We start from the raw sequence: 16,622 nt of genomic DNA, 5'->3' as shown, positions 1-16,622 counted from the left end.
TACATAAATTGCAGTAAGACGCATTGTTACTACAAAACTTATGGCTTTTACTACACACTTACAATAACGTCGCGATGGGATTGTAGTAATGCATAACAGATAGTAGTAACAAGTAGTAATGCTATAGTATTACTACTTGTGGAGAGTTAAGATCCAAAAAAACCCAAGCTTCGAATAACAATATCTCTCATGTGATGTATGATTTTTTAAAACCATTTGCACCATGATGTTAGAAAAAAAATGCTTATCAAAAGTAGATCCGTCATGACTATATTTCAACTAAATTTGAATGTTGTTACTACACGTAAGACACAGAATTACTGTTCGATGGCTGTCGCGTTACTACACTATTTCGCAAGACGAGAGCTGAGAAGAGGTGGGTGGTGGGGGAGTTGGTAGGCAGTTTGACCGGGTTTTGACTGATGTGGGGGTGTTTTGACTGACCTTTGACTGAGGTGGGAGGTGGTTATAGAATAGTTTTTCTCTATATATATATATATTTGTGTGTGTGTGTGGGCAATGCTAGAAAGTCTTATAATATGAAACAGAGGTTGTATCAAATATACTATCAAATCTTAGTGGTAGGAGTTTACCACTAACCACTTCCACTAGTTTTGGTAAATATATGTATGCAGGACATTTAAGGAGAAAATACACCCACCATGTGATTAAAATGAACCTCTGGCCAATTATATGTGAGTACAAGGATTGGAGGGTGCACAAGTCAGTCGAAACCGACTTAAAAGTGGGGCCAAACCATCCTTAATCGCCATAGGTGCCCACCTGTAAACTGCTGGAGAAAGTCTGTGGAGAGAGGTGGGGCCCACTAGCCACTCTTGGCCCACCTTATCTCCACCTTACATGTAGAAGACCGGGATGAACTCCCAATGACGGTTGTGAGGGGTTAACCACCATTTGAACCATCATTAGCAGCTATAAAAGGAGGTCTTCCTCCACACTTCAACACACATAAACTTGAGCTCAAGTAGAGTACATCTCACTTGTAGTTTCATAATTAGTACATCGGAGTTCTTTCGAGAATTTTATGGAGTGCTGGGTTGTCGCCATTCTTCCTACGGAGTTCTGGAGAAAGCCAGGATTATTGGCCTTCTTCTCTCGCTCGTACAGCGATGGATGCTTCTTTTATAAAGTAAGTATTTGAGTTTGTTTATGTTCTATAATTAGTTTATTTATGTGAGATATATCGGTATGTATTTATCAATTAGTGTGCAACTGAGTGCTCTAGTACTAAGTCTCTTGATAAAGAAAGAAGTTCCTGAGCATGGCTAGAATAGTAATTAATAACTTAGGCATCGTGTCTAGGTTAAAAATATACCTTTGTTTGTTGTGTGCTCCATGAAAAGTGAGGTAGGCAGCTGGTGGTGACAACATTGTTTGTTCTTTGTATACCTGCACGTTCGGGTACATCATAGAGCTCAAGGCCGGACTTAGCCAGGCAGATAGAGTTTAACCTTTAACTTAATTAACTAACTAAAAAGACGTAGGAATCTTCTCTAGCCAAATTATTCTAAGGTTGTTGTTCATGGATTGAATCAAGATCGTAGATAATGCACGCACGTTCCTCGTGTTCGATACCATTGGATTACTCTAAGGGGAGGTGATATAGCGGCATTCCGTACGCTTGCGAATTAATCTGTGATCGTAAGAAATACCAACAAGCCGGTTCCTTAATAGTTTTCTATGCAAAGATGTTTTTTTTGCCCCGCCGAGAGGAGGTTCACATGGTGGAGTAGCAGAGATTTCCACCATTTGCACATTTAGGCCCCGTTTGTCACAGCTTCAGCTCCCAACTCCAACTTACTTAGAGCTGGGGCTGTGCCAGATGGTCTAGATTCACAGAATTTGGAGTGGAGTGGGGTGAATTGCTCGAGAAATTTGTATTGTCAAGGTGGAGCGGCGAAAACGTGGCTCCACAGCTCCACTCTGAAAATAATTACAGGGCCACCCATCCCTTTTCATCAAAATTACAGGAAAATGCCATCGCACTACCCCTTAGATCAACCTGAACCGGTGGGTGCGATTCCCATCCACTCGTCGCCCTCGGGGCCTTATCGCTAGAAAGGAGACAAATGGGAGACGAGCGAGGAGGCGGCTGCGGCGATGACTGCGATGCCACACGGCGGCAGAGCTGCTCTCTCTCCTCCTCTTGGAGCTACGTTTTGGGCAACTAGGTGGCGGCGCACGGTGACGGCACCTTTCTGCATGCAGCACGGTGACGATAGCAGGGTTTGAAGCATGGCAACAGCGGCGGTGTGAAGGGATTTCTCCATATCTGTGTGCAAGTTATCCCCAAACCTTAGTAAACCAATTTGATAGTTCAGATTTAGCACATGAATAAATACATATGTACTCCTTAGTAGCACTGACTGATGTATGGAATACAATGAAACGAGAAAATTAAACCCCTTATATACCACTGAAAGTTCATACATTATCATTTCAATCTTTTCACTTAAAACTTCATGTCATAATCTTTTTTTTACTAGTATATTTTCTGAATAAGGATGCACTTTCCGACAGTGTATGCGCAATGATTTGAAAGCACATACCTCCCCAGAAGTAGAATTATTTAGGCAATTGTCACTGTCCAGTTGTTTTGTCTCAGATAAATAGATATACATCCAAGTTCAGATAATGACAATGTCATATTGGTGGCGACAATGGCTACCCACAATTCATTTCTCCCTCAACTTTGGTTAATTTTTATGGGGATTGATTGCTTGATTGTTGGTTATAATCACGGGAGAATGACAATATATTATTATGGCTGTAGTACACCAAACATATGTCTGGATTTGTACATTTTATTTTTTGCTCATGTTACTTTCATGCTGCTAGTTCATCTTATCATGAAAAATAAATTGATTTGTACATTTGATTTCTGCTCATGTCATGTGTGGGTAGTAACTATGATATATGTTAAGTACTAAATTTGAACCTATGATATATGTTTGTGTTGAAAAAAAAGATTTGTGTGAGTCAGTGGATGACAGGCATGGCTCAAAATCGGCCTTCGAAGGGTGTTAAAATGCCCATGGGCTCTGCTGATTGGAATGACTACAACACTAGAGTTGTCTATGAGATTTTTGTTGAGCAAGTAGATGCGGGTAATCGTCCAAATACCTATTTATCTAATCCTAGGTATGATGAAGTCATTGAGAAATTTGCAGCAAGAACAAGTTTGAGGTACACTAGGCTTCAAATTAAGAATAAGTGGGATAAGCTTAGGGTTGAATACAATTTTTGGATGAAGTTGACATCTCAAACATGTTTAGGATGGGATAACACAAAGGAAACTGTTACAGCTACTGTGGAACGTTGGAAGCAACTGAAAGTAGTAAGTATTTTGAAATAATGTGTTAAATTGATAACTATTGTGCCAAATTAATTGTTCTAACCCATTGTATAATGCCATGTTATGTAGGATACACCAGGATGCACCAAGTTTATGAAGGTTGGCTTGCAAAATGAAGAGCTACTGCAGAAAATGTTTGAAGACATTCGCAATACCAGTGTCAACCATTGGTCTTTATGGTAAGGCACTACACCAACACCCACCAATGAGTCAATTCATATTGCTGATGATAATGAGATCGATGAAGAGACAGAGGATGATGAACCAAGTACAAAACGAAAGAGAGGTAGTGGCTCAAAGGTGGATAAGTCCAAAAAGAATAAGAGTGGATCCCAAAAGATGGTAGAGGAGATGTCAAAGAGTAATGAACTCTCTGCACAGACTTTATCATCTATTTAGTCCTTCACTAAAACAAGAAAGGATCCTCCGGATTGTTCTATAAAGGATGTTATGGCCTTGGTGGAGGAATGTGGTGCTGTTGAACGGATAAATGAGTATTTCATTGCAACTGAAATATTTATCAAGAAGGATCAAAGGGAAATGTTTGTTAATTATTTGCACACTCCTACAGGTCGCTTTGGATGGCTTAAGAAGAAGTATGAAGTGAAGTACGTAAATTAGTTGAATGTGGTGTAGCCATGAATTGTATCCCTTTAATCAAGTTATGTCAATGCATTTCAGAACTATAATGTGTTTGAGACATATGTTTGTATGGGTTAAATTTAATTCTGAACAATTTGTGGTCGTATCACCTTGTTGTTTCAGTTGTATTCAATTATGAGAACAATTATTGAGTACCTATGTCATGCACTGTTGTTGGATAAAATCACCTTGTTAATTAATGTTGTATACCCATGAATGTGAACTTATTTTCAGACCTACTATGAACTTGTTATGCACTACTATTGGACTGACTTATTTTCAGCTATATATTCATGAATGTTGATATATCTGTGTTCTAATAATATTTGTTGTTTTAATGTGTAAATGTCAAAGTGAGAGTGAAGATGGTTCATCAGATGAAGAATATGAATTTGATTTGCTAGCCATGTAATTGTTTGCTATTGCTGCAAGCAATTTTTGTACAACTCGAAGAATTGCAGAGAACTATTACTCTCTCTACTTGGATAAGGCTGAGCCTAGGACATCACGTCTCAGTGGAATGGGATGGGTACAAGAAACTTTGGCCACACGAGGTGAATGCTACAAGATGCTTCGTATGAATGGCCACACCTTTATTGCATTAAATGATTTTTTGGTTAGTAAATATAAGCTGGAACTTACTGTACACATGCATACATTGGAGGCACTTGCAATTTTTCTCTACATACTAGGTGATGGTTCATCAAACTAAAGGGCAAAAAACCGTTTCAAGCATTCCGGTGAGACAATTTCAAGAAAATTTGAAGTACTCTACGTCGTAGTGGATTTGGGACGTGATATTGTACGTCCAAATAATCCAAACTTTCCTACTATCCATGACAGAATTAGGAAAGATCGTCGCATGTGGCCACATTTTAACGATTGCATTGGAGCAGTTGATGGTACTCATATCTTTGCATTAGTTCCAGATGATGAGAAGATTAGATATATCGGTACATCTAAATCAACAACTTAAAATGTGATAGCTATTTGTGATCATGACATGAGATTTACCTATGCATCTATTGGGTAACCTGAGTCGATGATTTCCACTATGCGCGTAGAGATTTCCACACTCATGTCTTCATTACACTATGTGCATCATGGTCAAACTCATTCGGAATAATCGATTCCAAATTTACATCAACAATATATTTATAGACAATCAGCACATAGTTTCTCAATTTTAAATATTGAGTTTAACTCCCTGGTTTGATGCAGAGCAGCAGAGGCCGCTTGTCTTTTACGGTGATGACTTCTGATGCTTGTGAGATAATCCTGTCTACGGCTTGGAAGAAACTTAACTGAAGAAGTGTTTGTTTAGTGGTACTAAATGGTGGAAATTTTTTTTTTGGAAACTTATTAGAGAAACTCAGTAGTGTTTGTCTCTATCTTTTGGTGTGAACTTAAGATATTTTAGAGAGAATCTTTCCTGTCAAATAAACTACAATAAAAGGCAGCACTTTTCTATAATTTTTTTTAAACTTGTCACAATGAATTGATTACACTATTTGTGGAAATTGGCAATGTGCCTTTGTTGGGCCATTTTACAGACTATCTGAAAATGAAAACTCATAGAGGAATCTATTTATAACGCCTGAAAATAAGTATCCTATATATAGGCGTCTTTCAAAACGTAGATGCAAAAGTAAATCATTATAGTGCATTAAATGATTCTCTCTAAACTTACATTTTATTAAATTTAGAAAAATATAGGTAACTGAACAAATTAAGCCACGATATCTGCAGCTTTGTGAAATTTACTCCTATGTTTTTGTTGCAATGAGTACACAAACTATGCTTGTATTCATTACCGGAGAAAAGGTTTTCCAAATGACGCTGGCAAATACCAGCTAGATCGATCTAACTGATTGATAATTTCTTATAGAATAATACGATCATCTCTAACCAGAAAAACCACTGAAACCTTGTTTTCCAACCCATCCACGAGTATACGACAATAAATTTAACTAAAATCTTGGCCCATTTTCATGTACATATGTATTTTGTAATCTTTTTTATATATTATTTATATTTATTCACTATAGGAACCTCTCCTACCGCTTACTATTTTTTTTAAAAAAAAATCTTGGCCCATTGAAACGAAAGGGCCAGGATTCCAGCCATCCTATACAAGGCCTCAGTTATTTTATATTACCATTCAAAAAAGAAAAAACAAACCACTGATCACAGAACGTTTTTGAAGGAAAAGTAGACAACTAGACATACAGCGCAATATGAATTATGACAAGATCAAGGTACGAGAAAGCATGACATTGTTTACATATGCTGAAGATTACACCGGCAGTAGCATTAATATTTCTGTAAACAAAATTCTATGAAGAACAATTAATACATATATACAGAACTTTCATAAAAACGGATAATATTTTGATGGATTTATAAGAGGAATTAACTAGTACAAATCTTCCGCATGATTGACATGAAAAAGCCAAAGAAGCTCGTCTTAAGTCTTCTATATTTTCTGAGTTCTAAGCACCCAAATGCACAGTTTGCTCAACAAACATAAAAGGCATGGAGCAGCAGAACTAAATATACGAAATTGGGAACATCAGATGTCTTTCTCTGTGGTTCACATATTTTTAGCATAAACTACAAATTCAGGTTGCTAGACTAGATTAATCCTATTTGTTCAATTAACTATATGAAAACTAATTTTAAGCCACGATATATGTAGTTTTGTGAAATTTATTTACTCTTATGTGTTTTTTTCACTGAGTATTGTCAACAGAAAATATATATGTTTGTACAGAATGACGAAGCAAAGGTTTTCTTTCCTCATCAGGCAAACATCAGGTTGATCTAACCAATTGAGTTCATACAGAACAAATATATAATTTCTTACCGGGAAAACCATTCAGGACTTGTTTTAATGGGCCAGATCCCAACCCATCCATCTGTACTAGTTTACAAGGCAGGAACTTTAACTAAAATCTTGGCCCATACACATAAATGGGTCAAAATTTCAGCCCATGCGACACAAGGTCTTAGTAATTTGATTTTCCCCATGAAAAGATAAAACAAAAGTGATCACAGAGCACTTTTCAAGGAAAAATAAAGTACATACAGCACAATATTGATACTGCGAATTACTAAAACTTGGTGCAAATATTACGGATACGGTAATATTTGTGCCTGTAGGCATCTATATGTGCCTGTAGGCACTATCTGCAAAAAATAAAATATACGGATACAGTATTGTTTTTCATGGATTTGTAAGAGGAAGAATAATCTGTATCTGACTATCTATGCTATTCTAAAAGAAGTCAAATGGTGGTGGCAGTGAATCTGGCACCACCGCCAACTCTATTTATAATGTTTTTACATAAATGTATTTATATAATGTTTACCAACTACTTATACATGTTCGTTAATATAGAAAATAGTTCTACGTACATATTGATTCAATCTTATTTGATCTCTAAAATTGTATCATGCAAATAGATCTATAGGGACGAATTGTTCTAAATACCTCACAATTCATTGTGTTAAGCTCTTTGCGCTTCGTCTAAATTCTAAGCATTTGAATACACAGTTTATTCAGCAGACATGTAAGGAATTGAGTAGTAAAACCAAATATTTGTAGTGGGAGCTTCAGATATCTTTCTCGGTGGTCCTGACAGCTTAAGATACAATTCCAGGTTATTAGAGTACACAAATCCCATGTGTTCAATGAACTTACTTTGTTATATATATGAGTACATAACTTTCTACTTTGAACATACTGTAACATCAAGTGTCCTTTTAACTTACCTTAACATCAAGTTACTTCCAATTTTAGTCAATATAGTACTGGTTCATCTGGCATAACTTTCTGCCTAACTGAATCCCTGAATCCATTTTAACTAGCTGACCATAAATCATCCAATCAAATATGAAGGCCCAATGACATTTCAAGCGCAAAAATAAATAAGGCTGATGGTATCAAACAAGATCATATATAGATCATCGTCATCTTACTAGATAAACTTACATATATTAATAACCCATACGCCATCCATACCGTTGGACCATCAGCATCATCTTACTAGGCAAACTAATATATACTAATCCATGACCAGATCACATATCATTGGATCATCCTTACCATCTTATAATAGATAGAGTACTAATGCATCCTAAAACTATTGGCGTGCAGCTATATGTAACAAAAGGGGCACAGCATGCACAGAGTCATACCACGATGGAGGATCTTGTCAATCCATGTTGTTGAGCAACGTCCTCGTCACCTCCTTCCTCATACTATCTAGCTTCAACATCGTCTTGAGCTCCAGAACCCTCTGCTTCTTCGCCATGCCGTTCATACGGACGGCTGTACCATCATCGATGAACTCCAATCCCATCTTGAGAACATGTCCACCCAACTCATTGGTGCTGATCCTCTCCACCTCATCGACGAGATAAGGATACAGAGGACGCAGCTCCTCTAGGTCCCTGCGGCCCCTGGTTCCCGACGCCGGAATCGAGCTCTTCTCCGGAGCCGGAGAGGTTGGTGGTGGCGCGACGGGGTTGCCCCAAATGGCACAAGAGAGCTCGAACCTGTTGTCGCCCGGTACGGGCCGAGGACCGGAGAGCATTTTGTCGTACTGGGTCCGTAGGCGGCGCACCTTCTCGTAAATCTCCGAGACGGTGAACTCCTCCTTGTCGAGGCCGCGGCCGGCGAGGACCTCGGGCAGCTGGGAGCGACCCGGGGGCGCGCCGTGCTTCTCGACGTGCGCGGCGAGGCACTCCAGGATGCGGAGCTCGTCCGCCTCCGACCAGACGCGCGCGAACGCGACCGGCTTCTTCGTCGCCTTCGCCTTTACCAACTCCCCGGCCGGTACGGAACCCTCCAGGCGCTCCGCCCCCAGCGCGTCCCCTCCTCGGCCGGGGAGCTCGTCGGCTGGAGCGGATGAGGAGGGAATCGCAGAGGCGGGCCGGCGGCGGGTCGTAGCCATCGCGGCGAGGGTTTCGTCGCCAAAAGCAAAGTGGGGTGGTGACCAGTCTTTGACTAAAGTCACCCTTTGTTTCCGGAGGAGAAGCACAGCAGTTGAATTATTAAATTAAAGGCCCTTTGGGCTTCCGGCTTCCCCCATCTAGCGAGGGCCGTCACGTCAGATACTTATTTTTATGAGTAAATTAAATGGACAGAATACAATTTATTATGTTGGTGTAATTTAGTGTGGTAATAGAGACTATAATCTAGCTATAAACATTCATATTCGATGAAATAAAAGAGAAGAGAGAAGAGCAGCTGGCTACAGCTACAACACAAACTCTAAGATGTATTTGTGTATGACAGATGGGATAAGATATTAATTGTGTAGTATATATTTATAGGTAATTATTGTCTGAATTGATTATTAAATTGACTATAGATAATTTGGAGCCAACGGTTAGCTATACTATTAAACTTGCTCTGAAACGCTAGTTTTAGTGCATGAATTTATCTAAAGCGTCCCAACCACGAAAATAAAAATACTACATGGGGCTAATCTTATTAATTTAAGTGTTGACTACGATACAATTATTAGATCTTATACTCATTAACTTATCCTTAGCACATACATGATCAAATTGACTGACCGGTTGAGCTTGAAGCCATCTTAGTCGCGGTAGGAGTCGTCGGTGATGTCGAGGTCGTGGTAGCAGGTTGCCGGAGGTGAAGCAGATGGCGTCGCCCTTCAGGCCGCCACCTACACTGGCCGGGAACGGCGTTGGAGAACGCCTTTCGGTCTCCTTCCAGCACTTCTTAGGATTGGCGTTAGGGTTTATCGGGAGGGTTTAGTGTACTTAGATCGTCACCTAAGCACAGACGGCCTCTCTCTTTTAATATAGCGCTAGAGGAGATCGGGGGAGAATCCATTATGGAGAACGATGCGCGTCCGATCGGCGCACGTAGTGGATGAGATGCGAGCGTATCGCTCGCTCCTCGCCGTTAGCCGCGTGTGGGCGTGGGTGTGGGTGGGCCTAGACCACGACACGTCTCTCTGGTCTCGTTACCAGGAGATCAACCAACATTCTCCCACTTGATCTTCTCCCACTTGATCTTAATGCTAACGAGTCCAGTCTAAGTAGAATAGCGAACCAAAGCAATGTGTCATAGTAATCAATAAAATGTCACTATGACAACATTACCTATAGCCACTATAATACCTTGATAGGAATCAACTTAATCTTATTGGGTGTTGATTGATTCTTATGCCTCTATTCTAGAATCTTGCTTATAGGTCACCTACTAATCCCATGCCGGCAATATGCTCATTAAATAAGTTGGGTGGTAGACCTTTAGTGAGTGGATCCGCAAGCACTAACTTAGTGCTTATGTGCTCAACCTTAATTGTTTGATCCTGGATTCTATCTTTTACAACATGATACTTAATGTCAATGTGCTTGGCAGCTGCACTTGACTTGTCGTTACTTGAATAGAAAACTGCGGCTTTATTGTCTCAGTATATGGTGAGTGGTCCATTAGCGCTGTCGACCACTCTTAACCTTGGAATGAAATTCTTTAGCCATACCGCCTGTCCGGTTGCCTCAAAACATGCAATAAACTCAGCCTGCATTGCCGACGATGCAGTTATAGTTTGTTTGGAGCTTTTCCATGAAATAGCCCCTCCTGCGAGAGTGAAGACATAACCTGATGTGGATTTCTTAATGTCTATGCACCCTCCAAAATCAGAGTCTGAGTAACCAGTAACTTCAAGGTTATCTAACTTTCTATAAGTTAGCATGTAGTGCTTAGTGCCTTGCAAATAGCGAAGGACTTTCTTAATAGCCTTCCAGTGGTCTAGTCCTGGATTTGACTGGTACCTGCCAAGCATTCCAGTAACAAAAGCCAAGTCCGATCGTGTACAGACTTGGGCATACATTAAGCTCCCGACAGCTGAAGCATACGGAATCGCCTTCATTTGTTCCTTTTCTAATTGATTCCGCGGGCTTTGGAATAACTCAAACTTATCGCCCTTGACTATTGGAGCAAGCGTGATAGAGCACTTACTCATATTATATCTTTTTAGCACTTTGTCAATGTATGATCTCTGAGATAACCCCAATATGCCCCTAGACCTGTCTCAGTGTATCTCAATGCCCAATACATAAGAGGCATCACCAAGATCTTTCATGTCAAATTTAGATGACAAAAACGCCTTAGTCTCATGCAGCAGGTGCTTATCGCTGCTAGCCAATAAGATGTCATCCACATAGAGTATTAAGATTATAAACTTCCACCCTTACTCTTCATATAAATGCAATTATCCACTTCATTTTCCATAAATCCAAAGCTTCTTATCATATTATCGAATTTAAGGTACCAATGTCTTGACGCTTGCTTAAGACCATAAATTGATTTCTTACGTCTGCATCCCATATGTTCCTTGCCTTCCACAACAAAACCTTCCGGTTGTGTCATGAAAACTTGCTCTTCCAAGTCACTATTAAGGAATGCAATCTTAATGTCCATTTGATGTAACTCTAGATCATAATGAGCTACTAGCACCATGACAACTCTAAATGAGTCTTTCTTTGAGACAGGGGAGAATGTTTCATTATAATCTACCCCTTCTCTCTGTAAAAACCCCTTAGCTACGAGCCTTGCCTTGAATCGTTCGACATTCCCTTTGGAGTCATACTTAGTATTGTTGACCCACTTACAGCCTACTGTCTTGACCCTTTCAGGAATATCTACTAAATCCCAAACACCATTAGTGCCCATAGACTTTAATTCATCTTCGATAGCTTCAAGCCACTTGGATGAACTTTCACTATTAATGGCTTCATTAAATGAAGTAGGATCGTCTGATTTCCCAATGTCTTCTCCAATATAGACCTCATAGTCACTGCGAATAGCAGACCTTCTCTCCCGCTGTGTTCTTCTTAATGGTTCATTAGTGATCTCAGTGGGTTGTGGAGTTTGCACATTATCTTGTGCTACAGGTTCATTAATATCCTCAACTGGAGCCTGGGCCTCAGAAGAAGACGCCTGCGGCACAATCTGAGGTACAGTTAGATTTTCCTGTTGGATGGCCGATTGCGAGAACCGAATCACCTCAAGGTCTATCTCCCTGTTCTGTAAGCTCCCACGGATTTGATCATTCTCTAAAAAGACTGCGTGTCTCATCTCAACAAACTTATGGACACGGTCTGGACAGTAAAACCGGTACCCCTTAGATCTTTCTGGATATCCGATGAAGTGACAGCTTACAGTCTTAGAATCTAATTTTCTTAAATGTGGATTAAAAGGCCTAGCTTCAGCAGGACAGCCCCATATCCTTAAATAATTTAGAGTCGGTTTCTTACCAGTCCATAATTCATAAGGTGTCTTAGGTACGGACTTGGTAGGAACCCGATGTAATATATGGGCAACAGACTTTAATGCCTCCATCCACAATTTCACAGACAAACTGGAATGACTAAGCATGCTTCGCACCATGTCCATTAGGGTGCGGTTGCGACGTTCAGCCACTCCATTCTACTGTGGTTCTCCGGGCATAGAGTATTGGGCTACAATGCCATTTTCTTGTAGGAATTTGGCAAATGGCCCCGGAATTTGCCCATATGGAGCACTCTTGCCATAGTATTCTCCTCCCCGATCTGAGCGCACTACTTTAATCTTAACATTTTGCTGATTCTCCACTTCAGCCTTAAAAATCTTGAATTTTTTTAGTGCCTCAGACCGGTCATTAATGGGAAAGATATAACCATAGCGAGAGTAATCATCAGTAAACGTAATGAATGAATCATAACCATCCACTGACGTTATTGGGAATGGGACACATATGTTCGTATGGATTAATTGAAGTACTCCCGTACTCCTAGTGGCTCCTTTCTTAATTGTCTTAGTAAATTTGCCTTTTATGCAATCTAAGCAGGGATTGTCCTCAGTAAAATCTAATGAATGAAGTATCTCTTCCTTAATGAGACGTTCCATTCTCCCCTTCGAAATATGGCCTAAGAGACAGTGCCATAATTTCGATGAGGTCTCATTAATCTTAACATTACATACAACATCATGAGCATTCATTGCAGAATTATCAAGAGAGAGCAAATAAAGTTTGCCTTGCTGGAGAGCAAGACCCACAATCTCATCATTAAATTGAATAAAACATTCTTTGTGTCCAAAATGAACTCTAAAACCGCGTTCGGTTAAACATGAAACAGAAATAAGGTTCCTTTTGACAGATGGAACATAAAGAACATCATGTAGTGATAAATGATGGCCTCCTTCCAAAACTAATGAAAGGTCTCCAATAGCTTCTAGATGAAGTTCGTTTCCGTCCGCCACTTTAAGACTTCGCTCCCCCTTTGCGATAGTCCTCATGGAACTCAATTCCATTCTTAGCGAGCCACTTCTTAAAGCCATTACAGTTCTTCTAAATGAGCCCTAGCTTTTTGCAAAACCTGCATATTATGGCACTTGCTGATGGACCAGGAGTAGGAGAAGCAGGTGTCTTAGGCTTCCCCTTAGGCTTGGGCTTGTGTGGAGAGTTCCTAGGTTTCTTACTGGTTTCAGCAACACAAATCTCATCAGCCTTCCTTTTGCCTTTCTCATTATCAACAAGGTAGGCTTGCTTCTTTGCCTTTCCGCCTTCTGACACTCCTCCTCCTCCACAGAGTGAGAGATGAGCTCGGCGATTGACCACTTGTCCTTCTGAGTGTTATAGTTAATCTTAAATGGACCGTAGTTAGATGGCAATGAGTTCATAATGAAGTGAACCAGGAAACCATCAGAGATGGACATGTCCATACTCTTTAGTTGTGCCGCCATGTTGGTCATTGTCATGATGTTTTCTCTCACACTCCCCTTCCCGTTGTAACGAGATGTGAGCATTCTCATGATGAGAGCACTAGCATAAGTTTTCGAGGAGCCCTTAAAGTTCTCCTCGACATTAGCCATGTAATCCTTGGCGTTTTCAGCATCTGGAATGCCGCCTCTTAATATCAGATCCAAACGTAAATAAAGCGTAAAATACTTACAGAAGAGGCACTTAGTCCTCACACCGAAACGAAAGCAGCAGCAGTGGAAAAGGCGATCCTAGCTGGGCTTCAACTCCACTCCACAGGCAAAACTCAACTGGGGTTTGAGCCTTGATCTTCTAACTTCGTCTTCAGCTCAGAAGCACTACACTTCTGAAAAGGGGGAACAATAGCAATGCTGAGTACAACCATTGTACTTAGCAAGCCACACCAACAATGCAGACGTGCAAGGGGATACAAAGACGGTTTACGGCTATTTGTATAAAGGCAGTTGTAAAACATTTTATTGAGCAAAACAGTAAAACTATTGAGTAATTAAGGTAACATTCAATCTCCACTAATCAACGCTACACCACGTTGAACAGGCCCAACCATTCCACCTGAACTACAGTGCATTGAGTCGATTTATTGGGACTGAGACTAATCACGGTGATTCTGGTTGATCGCCCATAACCATGGGCACGGCTATTCGAATAGTTTTACTCTGGCCAGAGGTGCACAATTGTACCCACAAGACACAATCCACCGGCATGTAACCGTGCCCGGCCGGACACGTCACCATGTCGAGTGATTGTGACAAGACCCTTCATATAACCCCCTCTGACCAAACACACCACACCTCAGGTTTCACCCGCGCCCCCAACAGGCAGCGGGCAGTCCCCTTTCTTGCCTAGGCAAATCAGAAAGCCGCATAGGCCATCACAGGGCCCATCCGAACTCTATCACGCTCACCCTTGCCTGGATCCGTCAGCCAGCGGAAAGCTATACTTCAAGTCAGGCAGTTACCCATTCCCGCTTGTGGCAAGCGCTGTATGTCTTCCAGTGCATCCCGCGAACCGGTCCTTAATTGCCATGGTTGCGACCAGCAAAACCATGCACCCACATCGCACCATTCAGTCACATTTTAATTAGATAATTATGACCAATGCAACATGGTCGGGTGTCTCGAGCACGCAGCCCGTTCTAATACTAAAAAGGTCTAATACTACAATTATCCCATCAACTGAGCTAGTGGTTGTTGAGGACATCAATACCAACAATACATCCACGCCTCCACAAGTACAACTTCATGGTCCTATTACCCGCGCTCGTACACGTCAACTCAACTATCAGGTGCGTTCATTCTTAAATTCATATGATTCTTATTTATACCCCGGAGATACGTGCACTCTTGTTTTACTCAGGAACAATGGAGAGGATCAAACGGGGAGAGGATTTGCGCGGGATGGATTCGGACTGCAGCATAGCACCAACTTCTGATGGCCGCCATGACTTCATGCGAACTCCGATTTAGGCGTGCAAGTACTTCATGGAAAGCTTGTCAAGTCTACTTTCAAATGGATCCAGTCTCATGTCCATATCAGTTCTAGAGTGGCCGCAATCTTCATTTTACTACCGAGTCCTTTTCTGTCCATGGTGCTGCGTCACCTCTTTGGGCCCAATGGGCCGTGTATCAAGTTGGGTCCATTAGGGACGCGTCCTAGGTTGAGAGAACGACCCCAGCACCCCTGTGGTCGTCCTCTTCCTCTTCTTATAGCTTTCTAAGCCGCCAAGAATAATCGGGTTTTGTTTAGATCAAAGTATAGCGTCGCTACTTTGCCAAGTTGATCCCGTGATCGATTAGATCACCGGATTGCTTGTTACTGAACCCCACTTGTTACTTCTGTTGATTCAATCTAACATCTTTGATTCGCAAATTTAGTTGCTGTTCATCTTGTTCTTGTTGGTTCTCGATTGCTTGCAGGAACAAATACCCTTGTGGTTGGGCTGATCGTGCATCCGTCGAGATTCACGACCGCCTCTGGAGTTGGTGTAACGATTGCAAAGGCGCAACATCCCTGGATAGTTGTAGTCGGATCGCCAACGTCACTCCATCCAATCGACTTATCACTCTCATCGAAAGATCGGGACACCCTCGAGCATATCAGGTGGTATCAGAGCTGGGCCCTTGTTTAAGGGGGTGGGAATGATGAGGACATCCTCCACTATTACCCGCTGGCAAAGATGCAAAAGTCGGCGACGACCGTGTGAGCCTCTAAATAATCCCACCTTGCTTAGCTTGGGAGGAGGAAGCCACCTTAAAAGTGAGAGCTACCCTTCCCCTATTGGACTAGTCTTTTAGGGAGATTGGGCCTTTTCCTGAGTAGGTGTGCCTATGAATTGTTGGGGTCCGGGCAACCTCTTAAGTTATTGGGCCTCGGCCAACCCCACCTGGGCCGGATTGTTATCAGTGGTAATTAAACATGGCTAAGCATATAGTTCTAGCTTGGTCAGATAAGTAACATGAGCTAGTCGATTTATTACCCAAGGTTGACAAAGGATAGATATCAAATAATAAGGCACAAGCAAGCAGATAGATAATACCCGAATCCCCTGTAATTAGTAAAACATGCATATTTATTTGCAAACGGTAAAACATTTGTAAAGTAGGATCAAAATGCTCAAGCGGAATGTGTGACTAGCCTTGCTTCTTCAAAAGAATCTTCTGAACTCTTTTCCTCGCGACCGCAGACTTCTGAAATAATGGATTCTACGCGCTGGCACGCAAAACGAGGAAAAACTCTAATAAAAACCAAGCAAACATTGCATAAAAAGTAAACAAACATGTAGAGCTCAATTTTAGATGAAT

General features: G+C 41.1%; 1 protein-coding gene and 2 pseudogenes across 1 annotated transcript; 2 read left to right on the top strand and 1 right to left on the bottom strand.

Moving 5' to 3' along the window:
• Positions 1-3,016: 3,016 nt before the first annotated feature.
• Positions 3,017-3,997, top strand: LOC127784141 (L10-interacting MYB domain-containing protein-like; annotated as a pseudogene).
• Positions 3,998-4,482: 485 nt separating this feature from the next.
• On the bottom strand, positions 4,483-9,041 carry LOC127784019 (uncharacterized). The gene has a single exon (XM_052311196.1). It carries the CDS (start codon positions 8,974-8,976, stop codon positions 8,236-8,238), a length of 741 nt encoding a protein of 246 aa, XP_052167156.1. The 5' UTR covers positions 8,977-9,041; the 3' UTR covers positions 4,483-8,235.
• Positions 9,042-15,132: 6,091 nt separating this feature from the next.
• On the top strand, positions 15,133-15,601 carry LOC127784280 (uncharacterized; annotated as a pseudogene).
• Positions 15,602-16,622: the final 1,021 nt, after the last annotated feature.

Source organism: Oryza glaberrima, chromosome 9, assembly GCF_000147395.1.
Source record: "Oryza glaberrima chromosome 9, OglaRS2, whole genome shotgun sequence".
Lineage (NCBI taxonomy): Eukaryota > Viridiplantae > Streptophyta > Magnoliopsida > Poales > Poaceae > Oryza > Oryza glaberrima.
This window is presented reverse-complemented; position numbering and strand designations above follow the sequence as displayed.

Coding starts and splice junctions, on each gene's coding strand:
- LOC127784019 (XM_052311196.1), bottom strand. CDS start 8,976: ATGGCTACGACCCGCCGCCGGCCCGCCTCTGCGATTCCCTCCTCATCC.